Genomic DNA, 16,040 nt, shown 5'->3' on the forward strand with positions numbered 1-16,040 from the left:
CTTGCTCTCTAAATACGACAACCTAGCTATGGTTTTCAACCCTGGCTGTGCTTGATGATCTTCTATAAAAACATAGGTGTGTGAACACATCCTGTAACACCCTAGCCAGAATCTCTGCGAGTTCTAAATTGGGAACTAATTAGTTACCTAGAATCCAGGAGTTCCACTGCTCTAGTTAGATATTTATTTGAAGTAAGAATCTTATAGCATATATTTAAGATGGTTAAAAAATTACTTTCGGGAGATCAGTTTCATGACCAAGTGTCAATGTTAACAATATGGGGCAATAGCAATTCAATATGAAGTCAAAATGAAGCAACTTCTACTTATTTTTACATGAATGTTCATCACTTTATTGTGTTGTTGTTTTTATGTATGTATGTATGTATGTATGTATGTATGTATTTTTTAAGTAGGCTCCATGCCCAGCGTGGAGCCCAGTGCGGGGCTTGAACTCATCACCCTGAGATCAAGACCTAAGCTGAGATCAGGAATTGGACATAGTGAGCTTACCCTGCTGCCCCATGTTTTGTTTTTGAGTTTGGATTTTTTTTTTTTTAAGATTTTATTTATTTATTTGACAGAGAGAGACACAGCGAGAGATGGAACACAAGCAGGGGAGCACCTGAGGGAGAGGGAGAAGTGGGCTTCCCACCAAGCAGGGAGCCCAATGTGGGGCTTGATCCCAGTCATGACCTGAGTGGAACGCAGACGCTTTACGACTGAGCTACCCAGGCACCCCTTCTAAACATATTCCAAATTAACATATGAACATACCAGACAATTTTTTAAAATACTGTCAGTTTATATTTGACTTAATGTTTTCGTTTCACATATAAAAAAATTATCTTGAGATAATTGTACTTAAGTGAGTCCAGGGGACTAACAAGCTAAAATCTGAATGCTAAAGTTCTTAATTTTTTCTGTGGAAATGTTTGTCTTATTAAACACAGTCTCATTTTAGCTTTTTTACTTTTAGTGACAAGGGTCATTGCTGTGATGCCCTGAGAACCTTAGGAGCCCAGAGTTTTGCTCACCTTTGTTATCATACCCCTAGTCAGCTGCATGTTCCTATCTAATTAGTCTCCCTAATTTCTCCCTGTTTTCACCTTCACCATTCTAGCAGCTTTCCTTTCGCCCACTGAGCTTTTAATCTATCGTATCTGATAAGTCAGAGAAAGCAGTTTGCCAAGAGTGTGGGGAATTTGATTACCTGGTTTGTTAATTAGTATGATCTTGTCCAAGCCTATATGAAGCTTTGAACTAAAAGACTATGTATGAGATGTGTGATGGCTAGTTAAGAGTTAAGATTTTGCTTGGGGCCTGGTGATCCCCCCCCATTACTCATTTTGGTTTGTGTAAAAGACAAACCATCATACAGAAAGCACTTACTTTTCCTTCACCGCTTTAGTACCCTGTACCTTAGGACAGTGTTTCTCAAACTTGAGCATGCCTGAGCTCCCAGATGATGGTGATGCTGCTACACTTTGAAAACCACAGTTATAGGGAACTTTACTAACAGTTTTCACCTTCCATTTCTGTATTTTGTAAATATGAGTATTACTCTTCATATAATGTTATAAGCTTGTATGTATGTTCTTACGATATCTTAATTATTATAGAATTTTATTATTATATATTACACATCAAATGTAATTAAACCACAAAACGTCATTAGGTCCCCACCCTCATGACCTCTAAACCTAATTATCTCCTGAAGTCCCCAGTCCGCATCTCCAAATGCTCTTATGTATGTTGGTATGACTTTAGGGGTGACATAGTTCAGTCGATAGCAACATCATATCATAACATGTTATATATTTTTTCACACACAAAAACAAAAAATACTGTTTTACCTGTAGCCGGACTTTGTTTTACATCTCCCTCTCTTAGGTCTTCTGACATATGACCAACAAAGTCATCTTCAGCCGCATCTCCAGCAATGACTGTGTGAATATAGTGGGATATATGGTGGTTTGGTTTTATTCACTTTCAGGAAGTGTTTTTAAACTCTAATATGTTATTTTTACTTTTAAAGTGAACCTAATGGGGGTGTCTGAGTGGCTCAGTCAGTGAAAAGTCTGCCTTCAGCTCAGGTCATGATCCCAGAGTCCTGGGATCAAGTCTGCCTCAGGCTCCCTGCTCAGTAGGGAGTCTGCTTGCTTCTCTGTTGCTTCTGCCCCTCCCCCACTAGTGTTTTCTCTCTCTCAAATAAATAAAATCTTTTTTAAAAACCTGATGCTAGATACTGTGGTTGTTTGCTTTTCTCTAGTTTACATTCCCCACCCATAAGCATCTTTAGTCTTAGGTCCCTACAGATACCTGGTATTCTAAGTCTCTAATGAGGTCTTCTGACATATGACTGATGGAATCACCATCAGCTGTATCTCTGGCAGTTACTCTCTGAACATAATCATGCTGCTGCTGTTGGGTGACTTTATCACTAGTCGTTTTAATTTTAACAGGACAGATGTGTGGTTCTCTAACAGACCAGTTTCTCCTCCACCAGTGAAAGATTTCAGGACTTCTCGCCACCATTTCTCAATCCTAACTCTGTCATTGCCTCTGTTTCCGCTAGATACGCATTCATACTCTGAGAATTAGGACTGCATTATTAAAGGCAGATATTAAATGATCTAGAAACTTTATGGTTAGTAGAGGTCTTTTAAGAACATCTTGTCAACTTAACAGGAGACATGTGGTTCAAGATTCCACAAAGACTGAGCTAGAACCTCAATTTCTGACTCTTGGTCTAGAATTCATCTAGTTTATTTCATGCTGTTATATCTCTGTCTGTATTCTTTCTCAATCCTTTGGGTTAAACTCATTTTAAAGAACTTTATGATGTGTCCCAGGAGAACTTACACTTCAAAGACATTCTTATGGATTTTGTGGTTTTCTAAGTTCTTTAATGCTCTTTTTCTGTTAACTCAATTTTACAGCAGTTACTATGAAAAACCTGCTTTAAAAAAAAAAGAAATATTTTATTTATTTATTTGGCAGACAGAAATCATAAGCAGGCAGAGAGGGGGAAGCAGGCTCCCTGCTGAGCAAAGAGCTCTGATGTCGGGCTCAATCCCAGGACCCTGGGATCATGACCTGAGCCGAAGGCAGAGGCTTAAACCATTGAGCCACCCAGGCACCGTGGAAAAATTTGCTTTTAACTTCTGCCATTTAGAATGGCAGTTTTACCTTAGTAAAATTGGTCTATTTTTTTTTAAGGTCTTATTTATTTATTTGACAAAGAAAGATCACAAGTAAGCAGAGGCTGGCAGAGAGAGAGGGGGAAGCAGGCTCCCCGCTGAGTAGAGAGCCCCAATGTAGGACTTGATCCCAGGACCCTGAGATCATGACCTGAGCCAAAGGCAGAGGCTTAACCCACTGAGCCACCCAGGCGCCCCAAAATTGGTCTGTTTTTAAACTTGTGGAAGTCAATTTTATTTCATCGATAACTTCATACTACTTTCTGTGTTTTGGAGGAGATTGCGTATACATTAAATCTGTTTCATGAAGTGTGTAAGCCTAATGATTCACAGACCTGTACCCCTGGGGCTAATAATACATTATATGTTAATAAAATAAAAAATTAAATTACAAAAATCTGTTTCATGATAAATTCAACCTTTAGCTTGTGAAGCCTGTTTAACTTAGATTATATTCACGTTATTACGCTACTGAAATTTTCATATAATGTGACCTGATGTTTAGATTACTTTTCTTTGCCTTCCTACCTGTCCGATCCTCTTCTGTTTTTACATTGGCACATCCAGTGGCTTGTTTTTCATCTTGGAATTTCCGTTGTTGTGATTTCTCTGTTTTATTGTGTCCCAAAATAGCATCCAACTCAGTAAAAAATTTCATACTCTTAGTTATGCCTTGGTCTTGAGCCATTCTTACAATCTTATATTCATGTTTTAAGTTTTTATACTTTGTTCTGCACTGTTTCCAGTCTCTTTCTATCCCAGATTTCTGAAGCTTGGCAGCAATCTGTTCAAATATCCTTTTATTTCTCACTGTTCCTTCTAGTTGTTGTCGTATACTTAGGTCAGACCAGATGCCAATTAGAGCCCTGACTTCTGGCACAGTCCAGTGTTTTCCTCCTTCATTTGCTATAGTTGGAATAAAAGTTGAATTAATACAGGGTTCCATAAATGATGTAGAGTTACCTGTATCAGATGGGGAGGGAAAGAGATATGTACATAGGTTACATATGATAAGTAATCAGATGTAACCTTAGTAAACAAAGACATTTTCTCCTTAGGCAATCATAGCTTAGCTTTTTTCTGAAACTAATGGGGAGATGAAATACAGAACCTGAATCTATTTCTTACCATGACAGTGACTGGCTTTTAAAAAGTTGTTTTTAATTGGTCACATTTTTTTTTTGTTTAAAGATTTATTTATTTATTTGACAGACAGAGATCACAAGCAGGCAGAGAGGCAGACAGAGAGGGGTCGGGGGAAGCAAGCTCCCCGCTGAGCAGAGAGCCCGATGTGGGGCTTGATCCTAGGACCCCGGGATCACGACCTGAGCTGAAGGCAGAGGTTTTAACCCACTGAGCCACCCAGGTGCCCCTAATTGGTCCCATTTTGATCATCTTTTTTTCCCCTGTCATTTCTTATTCTTCTATCCTGCTCCTTTGTTATGTGGTGTGTATATCACTATATATTGAATGTTGAATATATAATTTTGTATTATTTACTTGCGGAACACAATACATTTAGAAAATGGCTCATTAAGGGCAGCTCTTATTTGTTTTTTGTTCTGTGATAGGATAGGTGGGAGCAATTTATCTCCTCCTTTAATCATTGGATTAAAGGAGGATGGCTACATCCATTGGCTACATATCAGTATCTCCTGTGGAGCCTTTGTAAATGATTACTTTGCTGTTACTCCTACCCCTTATCCCCATATTGTGATTCTAGTGCACAGTCAGGGCTGAAAACCAAGACGATGCATGAATAAAGGGTTGGAAAAAAAATCACATAATAACAACTGGTGCTTCTTAACTCCTTATGAAAATAAAAGATGTCCCATTGGCCAAAGACCAAATGTAATTTTTAGTAAAGTATTAGATTTTTTTTTTAAGATTTTATTTATTTATTTGACAGACAGATCACAAGTAGACAGAGAGGCAGGCAAAGAGAGAGAGGAGGAAGCAGGCTCCCTGCTGAGCAGAGAGCCGATGCGATGCGGGGCTGGATCCCAGGACCCTGATATGACCCGAGCTGAAGGCAGAGGCTTTAACCCCCTGAGCCACTCAGGCGCCCCAGTATTAGATTTTTTTAATGCAAGGTAGTGTGTCAGAAATTCCATAATGCCTTTGGTAGAATGTCCCCACTTAGAAATCCTAGCATGGTACCTTCTGGTTATATCTCTCGCACAGTTTTGCAACTCATTTTATGGTAATGACATTGCTTGAGGTTATACTGGTTATTTAAACAACCACATCTGTGTTTGTCTCAGATTTCATGTTTATGTTTAATAAAAAGGTAGTTCAAACCTCACTATCTATAATGTAAGTCACTAAAAAACACTTTTTAGCATTTTCCTGAAGTATATAGGGAGCTGTTTCTATTTTGTGGTGTGTTTAATGTTTTTGTTTTGAAATGCTTTCCAGTATTTTTCCTTACTTGAATTAACAACCTTCAGTAAGAATTTAGAAGCAGAATGGGGATTTATGTTGACTTTAATTGGGTGAATAAAACTGTCCTTGACCTCATTGATTTGATACTATTTACTTTCAGATGTAGAGTTCTGTTTGTCTTGGACCTCAGGAGTGCAAAAGTGACATGTTCATTAAATATTAAGCACCTACTATGTATAATTTTCACCATTATATTCTTTATTATGCTTAAAGAATAAAGGTTGTGAATTTGAAGGCTAACATTACTAGGCAATTTACATTTTGCTAAAGAAAAAATTTATTTTATAAATGTGACTATGGAATTAAAAAAATCACTTATTTTAAAAATGATTTTTTTTTAAGTATACATAGAGGGAAACATAAGATAATCCTATAAATGTTTCTATCGGGAAAAGTCATGAAGTTTCTCAGAAACCAATCTTACTTTCTGATTTGGAATTTGATCAGTTTCATTGTATTTTTAACCCACGATACTGTACCTAGTTCCATTGGTCTGATATGAGAAACCAAAAGTAAAGGATTTCCGGAGAGGTCTTCTTTATCTTCTAATGTAACTGACATGTTGCCTGGAAAGAGAATAGAATTCCTGTTAGAGTAAGTTCTAAGGAAGGTAAAAATTGAATTAATAATGGCTGGGAATGCTAGTAGCTTGAGCTGAATTTGACCATATTCATGAAGGATTAAAGATTTGTAATAGACACTTTTTTTTTTTTTAAGATTATTTATTTATTTATTTGACAGACAGATCACAAGTAGGCAGAGAGGCAGGCAGAGAGAGAGGAAGGGAAGCAGGCTCCCTGCCAAGCAGAGAGCCTGATGCGGGGCTCAATCCCAGGACTCTGGGATCATGACCTGAGCCGAAGGCAGAGGCTTTAAGCCACTGAGCCACCCACGCGCTCCATGTAATAGACACATTTTGTAATAAAGTGGTATAATATTGTTTAAATACTTATCTATATAAAGAAAAATTTAATTTCTTCTGTCCATTGACATGGTTTATTTTGAACTTCCACTAGACTTGTTTGCTAATTTTATGTTTCTAGAGATGATTATGGTTTTTCAAATTAAATTACATTTTTTAAAGTGAGATGTTTTCTTGGGGTGCCTGGATGGCCCAGTCAGTTAAGTATCTGACTCTTGATTTCGGCTCAAGTTATAATGTCAGGGTGGTGAGATCCTCAAGTCCTGGGTCAGGCACTGCCCTGAGCGTGGAGCCTCAGCCGGCTTATAATTCTCTCTCTCTTTCTCTGCCACACCCCTCCTTATGCTTGTGCTCTTTCAGGAGAAAATGAAGTGTTTTCTTTATTTTTGTAATTTAGGTACTTTAACTTAATAGGCACTTGATAAATGATAGTAGCAATATTAAAACAGAGGTCCTGTAATGAGATAATCAGAAAATTTGTTTAATTGGCATATTTGGTCAAATAGCTAAAATTTATTGGTAAATACTAACTTTTCAGAAATTAATCTATGTTTAAGTAGACCAAAGAATGTGTCACTTAAAAGAACCATGCCAACCTTGAAAAATGAAAATGATCCCCTCTTGATCTCCTGGTTTTTTTGTTTGTTTGTTTTTTTAAGATTTAATTTATTTATTTGGCAGACAGAGATCACAAGTAGACAGAGAGGCAGGCAGAGAGAGAGAGAGGAGGAAGCAGGCTCCCTGCTAAGCAGAGAGCCTGATGCGGGGCTCGATCCCAGGACCCTGGGATCATGACCTGAGCCGAAGGCCGAGGCTTTAACCCACTGAGCCACCCAGGCACCCCTTCATCTCCTGGTTTTATGGCTTGGATGTTTTCATAAAATGAGGCAGAGACCACTTTTTAAAGTAATCAAATGAGGAAGGTAATTGTGAGGGAAAACTAAAATACATCATTCAAAGGAACCCAACATAGAATTTTGGATTCTGTTGGCACATAAGATAAATCATAATTACAGTGAGGCTGAAGGTTGATCAGGAGATAGTTAAGTACGTTTTGATTACCCTTTGTAACTTTCTGAATCAGAGATTTATTATTCATCATTTCCTTAAGTCTTTTCAGTTTTGTTTTATGAGTAACAAATAGCATTCTATTTTACTTTATTATTAGGAGAACAAATATTAGGCATGATTTTAATCGCATGAACATTTAAAATCAGTTCATTATTCAGATGCATTCCATTAAAGAATAAAAAAAGGAATGTTTGTCATCTTGAAGATAATATTAGGGATTCCTATTTTAAAATAGAATAACATGAAAAATAAGGGAAGCACTTTTGTTTTCAAATGGCATACAGCTGGTGATACGAAAACTAAAAATCTGTAGTTACATAAGAATTCTCTTTAAGAGAAGTGTGGAAGATGATGTACCTAGTTAATGTAACATGTGAGGTTTGTCATGAGAACAGTAAGGAAAGGTAAGGGTTTGATGTTCTGATTTAGGGCCTAGTTTTATGTTTGTTGAAAACAGCCTAGAGCTAAACATCTAGGCCAGAGTGCAAAAGAAAAGCTTTCTTCCCAACTTCTTCAGGAGTATTTTTTTCTTAGGTTGATCATTCTTAGCATTAATCCCAAAATTGTATGCAAGGGTCCCATGCTATGGAGGTTTTAAATTGAAACTCTTAAGTCATTACTCCTGATGCATTTGTATGACTAAGAGGAGGGAAATAGAGTGGAAATTTGGTCCCTGAAGGAATGTGATCCGGGAGCAACAGTAGGTCAAAGGTATTCTGAGCTTGAGGATGATTATAATTTCCAGAACACGAAGACTTTTAAGAGTTTGTATTTGAGTCCTTTGCCAAGGCTCAGCCAGGCTACCTGCTGGCTAACAAAGGGAACCAGATCCTCTGTCCTTACCACTCGCATGAGGTTGATCCCAACAGTGGAAAAGGCACATTCATTTTCTTCCCTTCTTCAGTTTACCATACACCAATAAAAATTCTGCTGGTTCCACCATAGAAAAACCAGAAGACATTATAAATGAATCAGACCCGGAGAAAGGGATTTCTAAGCCTTAAAAAAGACTGTTTGCATTAGCAACTTTAATTAAAAACTTTTGAAAAAATCCAGCCAAAACTGTAAGGCCAAAGAGATCTTGCAATTTCTAAGACCTCAGTTGACATGAACAGTTAATTTGTAAAAGTAAACATATAGAAAACTGTTCCATATCACTAGCAATTAAACAAATGCAAAATAAGTTATTTATTGCATATACCATCATAGATAGTTATTTGTTATTAAATTAGCATTCTTCATTATTTGTTAAATTAGCAAAGTCTCTCCCCCACTTCACCCCGATTCTGTGATCTGATATGATCATAGGATGGGTTCTCTATAAAAAGGGACAGTCTAAAAAAAAAAAAAAGGGACAGTCTAATTGTTATTAAAGTACAATTCTTTTAGAAAGCAGTTTTTTTTAAACACTATTTCAAAGTAATCATACCCTTCCTGACCAACAATTGAACTTCTGATAGTCTCTCCTAAAGTAATAATGTTAATTATGGACAAAAAGTATTGATTATAAGGGGGGCAAATATAAACTCTGCTTTATGCACTCAAATAGTATGGAACCATTAAGTAACATGTAATCCTGAATTATAATTAGTTCTGGGTATAATTTAAAGATTATTATTAAAGTAAACAAAATGCTAATGTGCTTGTAATTTTATAACTTAAAAAGTTTAAAGAATAAACCTTGGCATTGTGGATATGTGGGAAGGGACTGGAAATTAGGGAGACCAGTTAAGAGGTTAACTTAATATTCCATGTGATAGATGAAGTTCTGCATGGTGGTAATGAGAATGGAACAGAGAAAAAATTATGAAACATGTCAGTAGATTTTTTTTTTTTAAGGACTTAGTGATTGACCAAAGGTCAAGGGCACCTCAGATGTTTCTATTTAAGTGATTGGACATACAGTAATATTAAAGTGGAAGCAATTTATAGGGGCATCAGTTCTGAATGAGGGAAGAGAGAGTGTAGTTTTAGGATTTGGGTTTTGAGATTTACCTTAAACATACAAGGTTAAGTTGTAATTATGGGCCCTCTGCTTGATAGTGAAAGTGGAAATTTTGGAGCCAGAGAGGCACCTAAACGGGTTAGAAGGAGATCCTGTTTAGTGGAGATTAAACACACACACACACACACACACACACACACGAGTAAGAGAGAGGGTGGGCAAGGAGACTCAGTGACACAAGAGAGGGGCAGAAAATTGCAGTTATTAGAACCCATATCTTTGGGGCGCCTGGGTGGCTCAGGTCATGATCTCGGAGTCCTGGGATCGAGCCCCGCATCGGGCTCTCTGCTCAGCGGGGAGCCTGCTTCCTCCTCTCTCTCTGCCTGCCTCTCTGCCTGCTTGTGATCTCTCTGTCAAATAAATAAATAAATAAAATCTTTAAAAAAAAAAAAAAAAGAACCCATATCTTTATTACACCAAGACCAACCTCTGGTTAAATTCAAAGCTTTTCAGAATCTGAGTGGTTTACTTGTCATTAATCAATATTTATATAGCATTTAAATTTATATAGCATTTAAATGATGAAGAGTGCAGGATGATTAATAGAATAAAATAATGTTATTGCTGTTTAACTTGACAATGACTGTAAAGCTTTCTCAGAATATGGTATAATACCAGAAACGTAAAGGGAGTATGTTAAGTGGAGTGGATTTTTTACCAAATGATTTATTATTGAGCTTTAAACACAAAGTTCAGTTTAACCTAATTAACCAAATTAACCTAACTTCAGCTTCTGTCATTTTACCCTACCCCCCTTTCTCATCTGATATTTTTATTCTACTACTTAAACCATTTCCTTTTAGGTGTTATATTTATTCACCGGTGCCCTGTTTTCTGAGCTGTTACACATCACTGAATGTGTGTGCACGTAGCTCAGTGCTTTGCAGACAGTAGGTATTCGAGATTTTGAATTGAACAACTCTGCTCTTAAAAATAGCATCTGTAAGACTTTGGCTATGGGAGGTATCTCATTACTGCCACTGATTTCCCCACTTTCCCTAGTCCTACATTCAGCTTCCACAGACCGAGCAAATTCTATGTAATTACGATGGGGCTTAACAACACAGCAGGTCAAGAACCTTGTTTTAATATCTAAATCATTTAATCATAAATCATTTATCAAATATGTTTTTGTTTCACTGATGGTTTAAATGGAACTGTTCTTCCAAACGAATAATGAAATTGTTTATTAGTTCCTAGTATTTTAGTGCTTTTATTGATAAATTTAGGAAAATGGGAATATAAATAAAGAGCAGAAAGTTCTATCTTGTTTGGAGCTGTGGAGAAACAACAGTGGAGCATATATTAGATTTTTTTTTCCTTTTGCCACTCTTAAAAAATTAAAACCTAAATACTCTCAAAACCTAATCGATTTTCCAAAAAACATATCAGGTATTGCTTAAGGAGAGTTTGCATTAGTGGTTAATGTTGTTAATTTTTTTAAGCATTTAATGTTGTCTCAGTGTGTTTTTTAAGTATTTCACAGTTTTAAAAAGTGGAGGTATTTAATCTTTAAAATTTTTACCTTGTGCAAAATAGCATAACAGGTCAATTGTTTTTCTCAACTATGATATTCCAGGCTATGTTTATCATATGGACTCGGAAGTCCCTACTCTTATAGTTTGTTAGGTAAAAACAAAAGAATGCTACTTTTTCTTTTTACCTTCAGTGGTCCCTGGAGCTGCACTTTGGCTCAGCGTTGCCAGGCACCTGCCATTTGCATCTTCCTCTGTTAATTGTGTGGCAGGTTTATACTGCAGGATCGCATCCAGATCATGGAAGAACTTCATAGTTTTAGAGCTGTCTCCAGAGTTATGGGCATATTTAACTGTTCTGTATTCATATTTGAGATTTTTGTACTTTGCCCGGCACTGTTTCCAATCTCTGTATACTCCTAGTGCTTGCAGCCTTTTAGCAATGTAAATAAATATTCCTTTATTTCTCAGGGTTCCATAAAGTTGTTTTCGTATATCTTTTTCTGCCCAGACACTTAGCAAAGCTTTAACCTCTTCTTCAGTCCAGTGCTTTCCTGCTCCACTCTCCATGTTGAAAGTGACCTGGAAATGATTCACTATTTCTAGCCAAGGTTTTGTTTCCTAGGAAACCAGATGGCTGGTTGTCAATAAGCTCCAAAGAGCTGAAAAGATCTAGTTTAACTGGTTCAAGCTGCCTGAGGGGAGTAACTTGAGAAACTGCCAAATAAGCAGGCTCTGTGATTAAAGAAGCCTGGACCTAAATGATTCCTAACGTTTTTTTTCCATTTCAGCCTTAAGGGGAAATTACCCTTGAGATGAAAGGGAAGGAAAACCATTTTCTAATTTCTTTTCTTACATAATGTACTCTGGCTTACTAAAGGATTGTTGATTTTTTTAAAAAATTATAAAATGTGGTTGGCAGAGGCTCTTTCTGCCCTAAGATTTATGGCTAACGTTAATTTTTCCCCTTCTGGTACTAATCATTTAGTCTTCTAGCACAGGTTAATATTAAAGACCACATCATTTCACTAAAGTAATCCTATGTCACAAATTGTCCAATCTTACAGGGTGTATAGTATTATGCATGTCTATTTGATGTATTGATAATTTAGTAAAGGTATTAATAATTTAGTAAAATTTCAATTTTAATTATTTTAGACTTTTACTTTGTAGGCATACTTAATGTTGTAGTTTTTCTTGTTATTAAAATGCCAAAACAACTACAGCATGTAGTTTAGAAAAAGATCTATTTTACCAAATAAGTCAATATATTAATTATTAATGTGTACATCCATATATTAGAGATTTACTTTTTATTTCCACCCTGATGTATATTCTTTGGGACAAAAATTTGTTAATAAACATCTGATATTTTTATCATTTGTTTAGAACTATTAAAAATTGTGGAGCATTTAGAACCTTTATTTTATCATTTGATACTCCACAGTAGTACAGATCCTCTTAAGTCTTATATGCTACCTCTGGCCTAGCTTTTGGCTTTCTTCTCTAATCTATATCATTACCTAAAAATACTAACACAGGAAATGAAATGCAAAGTACCCAATCAGCTTAAGATTTTTAGAAGCAGTATTTACCCTTTTTGTGGTAACTAAAGTGATAGATACATGTTGGGAAAAAAGTGGAAAGCAAAGCAAAGCAAAAACCTCAAAAATAAATGAATTTTGCTCATGATTCTATTACCCACCACTAGACATTTTACCTGCTAGTTTACTTGGAGATTTCCATTTACATCTACGTACTCAACTTTATTTAGAGGTCATGTAGCACAGAGATCAGAAGCATGAGTTCTGTAGTCAGACTGTATTCTCATCCTGGCTGTGCCACCACTCTCTGTGTGACATTGGGCAAGTTACTTCACTTCTGTTTCTTTAGTGTCCTTATCTGTAAAATGGGAATTATAGTCATAGTATCTATCTCAAAGGATTGTTGTGAGAGCCTAGTAAATCAGATCATTCATGTAAATGCTTTAGGACAGTGCCTGGCATGTTAGTTAGAACTCAGACAATGTCACTTGTTGCTGGCTGGTCACATCATCATGAATGGGAGTAGCATTAGCATGTAATGTGTCGTCAGTTTCTGGATGCTCTTGAGAAAAGTATGCTTCATAGAGAAGCTTACCAATGAGGTAAATTTATATTTAACAGTTGATGCCTTTTTATATTCACAGGGGTCAGGAGAGTGCTGGTATTGTGACCAGCGATGGGAATTCAGTACCAACATTCAAAACACACAAGGTATATTTGAACATAATGAAATGTTGATAATAAAAATAACAATAGCCGGGTGATACCTAGTATGTTGGTGGGGGAAGGAAATTTGAACAGATAATTTGCATATAGAAGTCATACTCTGGATCAGCCGTTTCCATTTGTCAAATGAAGGTGCATTTCTTCCCGCGTGATGGTTTGCTAGACTGACTCAGTGAAGCAGGTCATTTACTTAAACGTGCTTTGAATTTTTAAAATGCAATTGATTTAGTGTATTACATTTGACAAATTTGATTGTTTAGTACATTTGTTCTTCAATGTTTTAATGAAAAGTATCTCATAAAACACACACTTCAACATGGTGACTATGTTAAATGCCATTGAATTGTTTACCTTAAAATGGTTAGTTTTATGTTATATGAATTTCACCTCAAATTTTTTTCTAAAGAGATGTCTTATGGTTCTTAAAATTAGATTAGTCCTTATTTAAGATTAGCATTTGGAGCACAGAGGTATTAAGTGAAGTGAATTGTCTAATTTGGGATTGCCTGAGCAGAAACTTGTAAGTCTTTATTGACTAGGGCCACAAGTCTACTTTTTTTTTGTCTAAAATGAGCTTTTACTTTGACTTTGCAAGGGAATGGGTCTTGTAAATCATGTCTTTACTCAAGACAATTTGAAGAAATTATATATTTCAAACCTTGGAATTGGACACACAAGATACGCCACTACAGGAAACTGTGAATTAGAAAATTGTCAGCCCTTTGTTGTTGAAACACTTCATGGGAAAATAGCTGTGGCACATAATGGCGAATTGGTAAATGCTGCTCAATTAAGAAAAAAGGTAAGTTTTTTTTTATGCTTTTTTTCATGATTGGGATAAATGCATGAAATGAAAGTATTGGGGAACCTTGGTGCAGGATATTTTCTAATTGTTGCCACCTGTTACCTAACTGCAAAGGACAACTGTATTTGAATAACCTGGGCTACTTGTTATAATTGCAGATTCTAAGATATCTCCCCAGACTCTGGGGTGGGAGGGTGGTCATTTTACATTTTAATATGCTTCTAAGGTGATTCTGATGTGCTGCTTTAGAACAGAGATTTGGAAAAGTTAATATATGGCTGTTGTTAGAAACAGAAATTAGGGTTTATGGACTCCTGTCCCTTTTAGCTTTGTCTTTATGTCCAAAGCATAAGAAGAAAATGGAATATAAACTTGAAGATAACAAATACAAGAAAAAGTGATTTAGAAACAGTTAATAGGAAACTGGTTGGGGAAAGGGCAAAGAGTTTACTTATGTTCTGTTTTTGTTCATAGCATGTTATTTGGAGCATTCTGTGCTAATTTGTGCTTCTACCTTTATTCATCAATTCATCTTCCTTTTTAAAAAATTACTTGGTATGGGGTGCCTGGGTGGCTCGGTTGAGCGTCTGCCTTCAGGTCAGATCATGATCTTGGGGTCCTAGGATCGAGTCCTGCTTGGTCTCCTTGCTTTAGTGGGGAGCCTGCTTCTCCCTTGGGTGCTCCCTGTGCTTCTGCTTTCTCTCACTCTCTCCAGCACTCTTGTCAAATAAAGTCTTTAAAGTAATAATAATAAAAAATAAAGTTATCTGGTATATTTATATTCCTGATAGCTTAATTATCTATTCTTGCCATTCATTTATGGATACCAAGTTTCTTCCCTCCACTGGATTCTAATAATCTTGATCTGGTCACATTGCAAATAAAACCTCAGGTGGCATTCATTAACAGGATGGTTCTAAACACGCAGTTGTCTCCTTAGCATTCTAGAACCAGGCATTTTACATGGGTTAAGTAGTGAGAGAAGTCAAACGATGGTGAATTTTGGTGGGTGGAAAATACCTAGACCCATGCTTCCATATCACTCATTGTCCTTTTATTTTTAATTCTAGCTTTAGTTATTTCCCAGAGCTTTCTTCTGCCCTCTTCTTAGGCTCTAGTATTATAATGATAATAAAATGTTTTTCTGCCCCCAAATGAAAAAGCTTTTTAATTCATACAAAAAAAATCAATATTGAAGTAAAAATTACTTAAAAAAAAAAACCATTGCTTAGAGATAACCATCAAAAGTTCGATTCTGAACAATATCTAGCTCATTCTTTGTAGACATAACCCCTTACCCACATGCTGGATTTCACTTCTACACATTTAGCTGCCTACTGAAAATGTTGTAGAGTATGAGTTTAAACTCAGCCTGTACATGTCGATGGTGATGTTCTAGTCCTGGTCAGTCTTGCTCAGAACCTTCCAATCATCATGAAAGCACTCAACCAATTCTTATTACATCTTCTACATTTAATTTTTCAGTATGGTTAATTCCTTTCTTCTCGTCTGTCAGTGATAATCTGTGAGGGATGGGTAGCCGCTAGCACTGCAACCAGCAACCACTCTCAACCTGGCTTGAGAGGCCCCACTATAGTATGCCACTCTTAAGGGAATGTATCGTATTGGTCAGGATTGTCGAGGGCTGAAAATGTTAGAATCACAATTCTAAACCCTTGTGCCTTCTCTGCTCTCCCCCACCTTTATTGCGGGTCTACGTTCCTTCAAACTCAGTTTTCAAAAGCTATTCTTTATGCCTCCTAGCACACTTTTTTTTTTTCTTGCTTAAAAACCTTCAGAGACTTCCTGGGGCACCTGGGTGTATCAGTCGTTAAGCGTCTGCC

The 16,040-nt window shown here is 36.5% G+C and overlaps 2 protein-coding genes across 2 annotated transcripts in view; one reads left to right on the forward strand and one right to left on the reverse strand.

Annotated features, from left to right (window-relative positions):
- LOC116863454 (multifunctional protein ADE2) overlaps positions 1-11,706 on the reverse strand; it is a 46,550-nt gene extending 34,844 nt beyond the window's left edge. Inside the window, exons 1-4 of the mRNA XM_032850929.1 lie at positions 11,310-11,706; positions 6,128-6,214; positions 3,732-4,166; positions 1,857-1,946 (exon numbers count right to left, since the gene is read on the reverse strand). Coding sequence (XP_032706820.1) covers positions 1,857-1,946; positions 3,732-4,166; positions 6,128-6,214; positions 11,310-11,691 — 994 coding nt within the window. The 5' untranslated portion in view covers positions 11,692-11,706. The remainder of the gene's footprint in view (positions 1-1,856; positions 1,947-3,731; positions 4,167-6,127; positions 6,215-11,309) is intronic.
- PPAT (phosphoribosyl pyrophosphate amidotransferase) overlaps positions 1-16,040 on the forward strand; it is a 36,757-nt gene that overhangs the window by 11,994 nt on the left and 8,723 nt on the right. The window contains exons 2-3 of the mRNA XM_032851213.1: positions 13,310-13,376; positions 13,987-14,193. Of these exons, the coding sequence (XP_032707104.1) occupies positions 13,310-13,376; positions 13,987-14,193 (274 nt within the window). The remainder of the gene's footprint in view (positions 1-13,309; positions 13,377-13,986; positions 14,194-16,040) is intronic.

The sequence above is a fragment of the Lontra canadensis genome, unplaced genomic scaffold (genome assembly GCF_010015895.1).
Source record: "Lontra canadensis isolate GAN:19392208 unplaced genomic scaffold, GSC_riverotter_1.0 scaffold1, whole genome shotgun sequence".
Classification (NCBI taxonomy): domain Eukaryota; kingdom Metazoa; phylum Chordata; class Mammalia; order Carnivora; family Mustelidae; genus Lontra; species Lontra canadensis.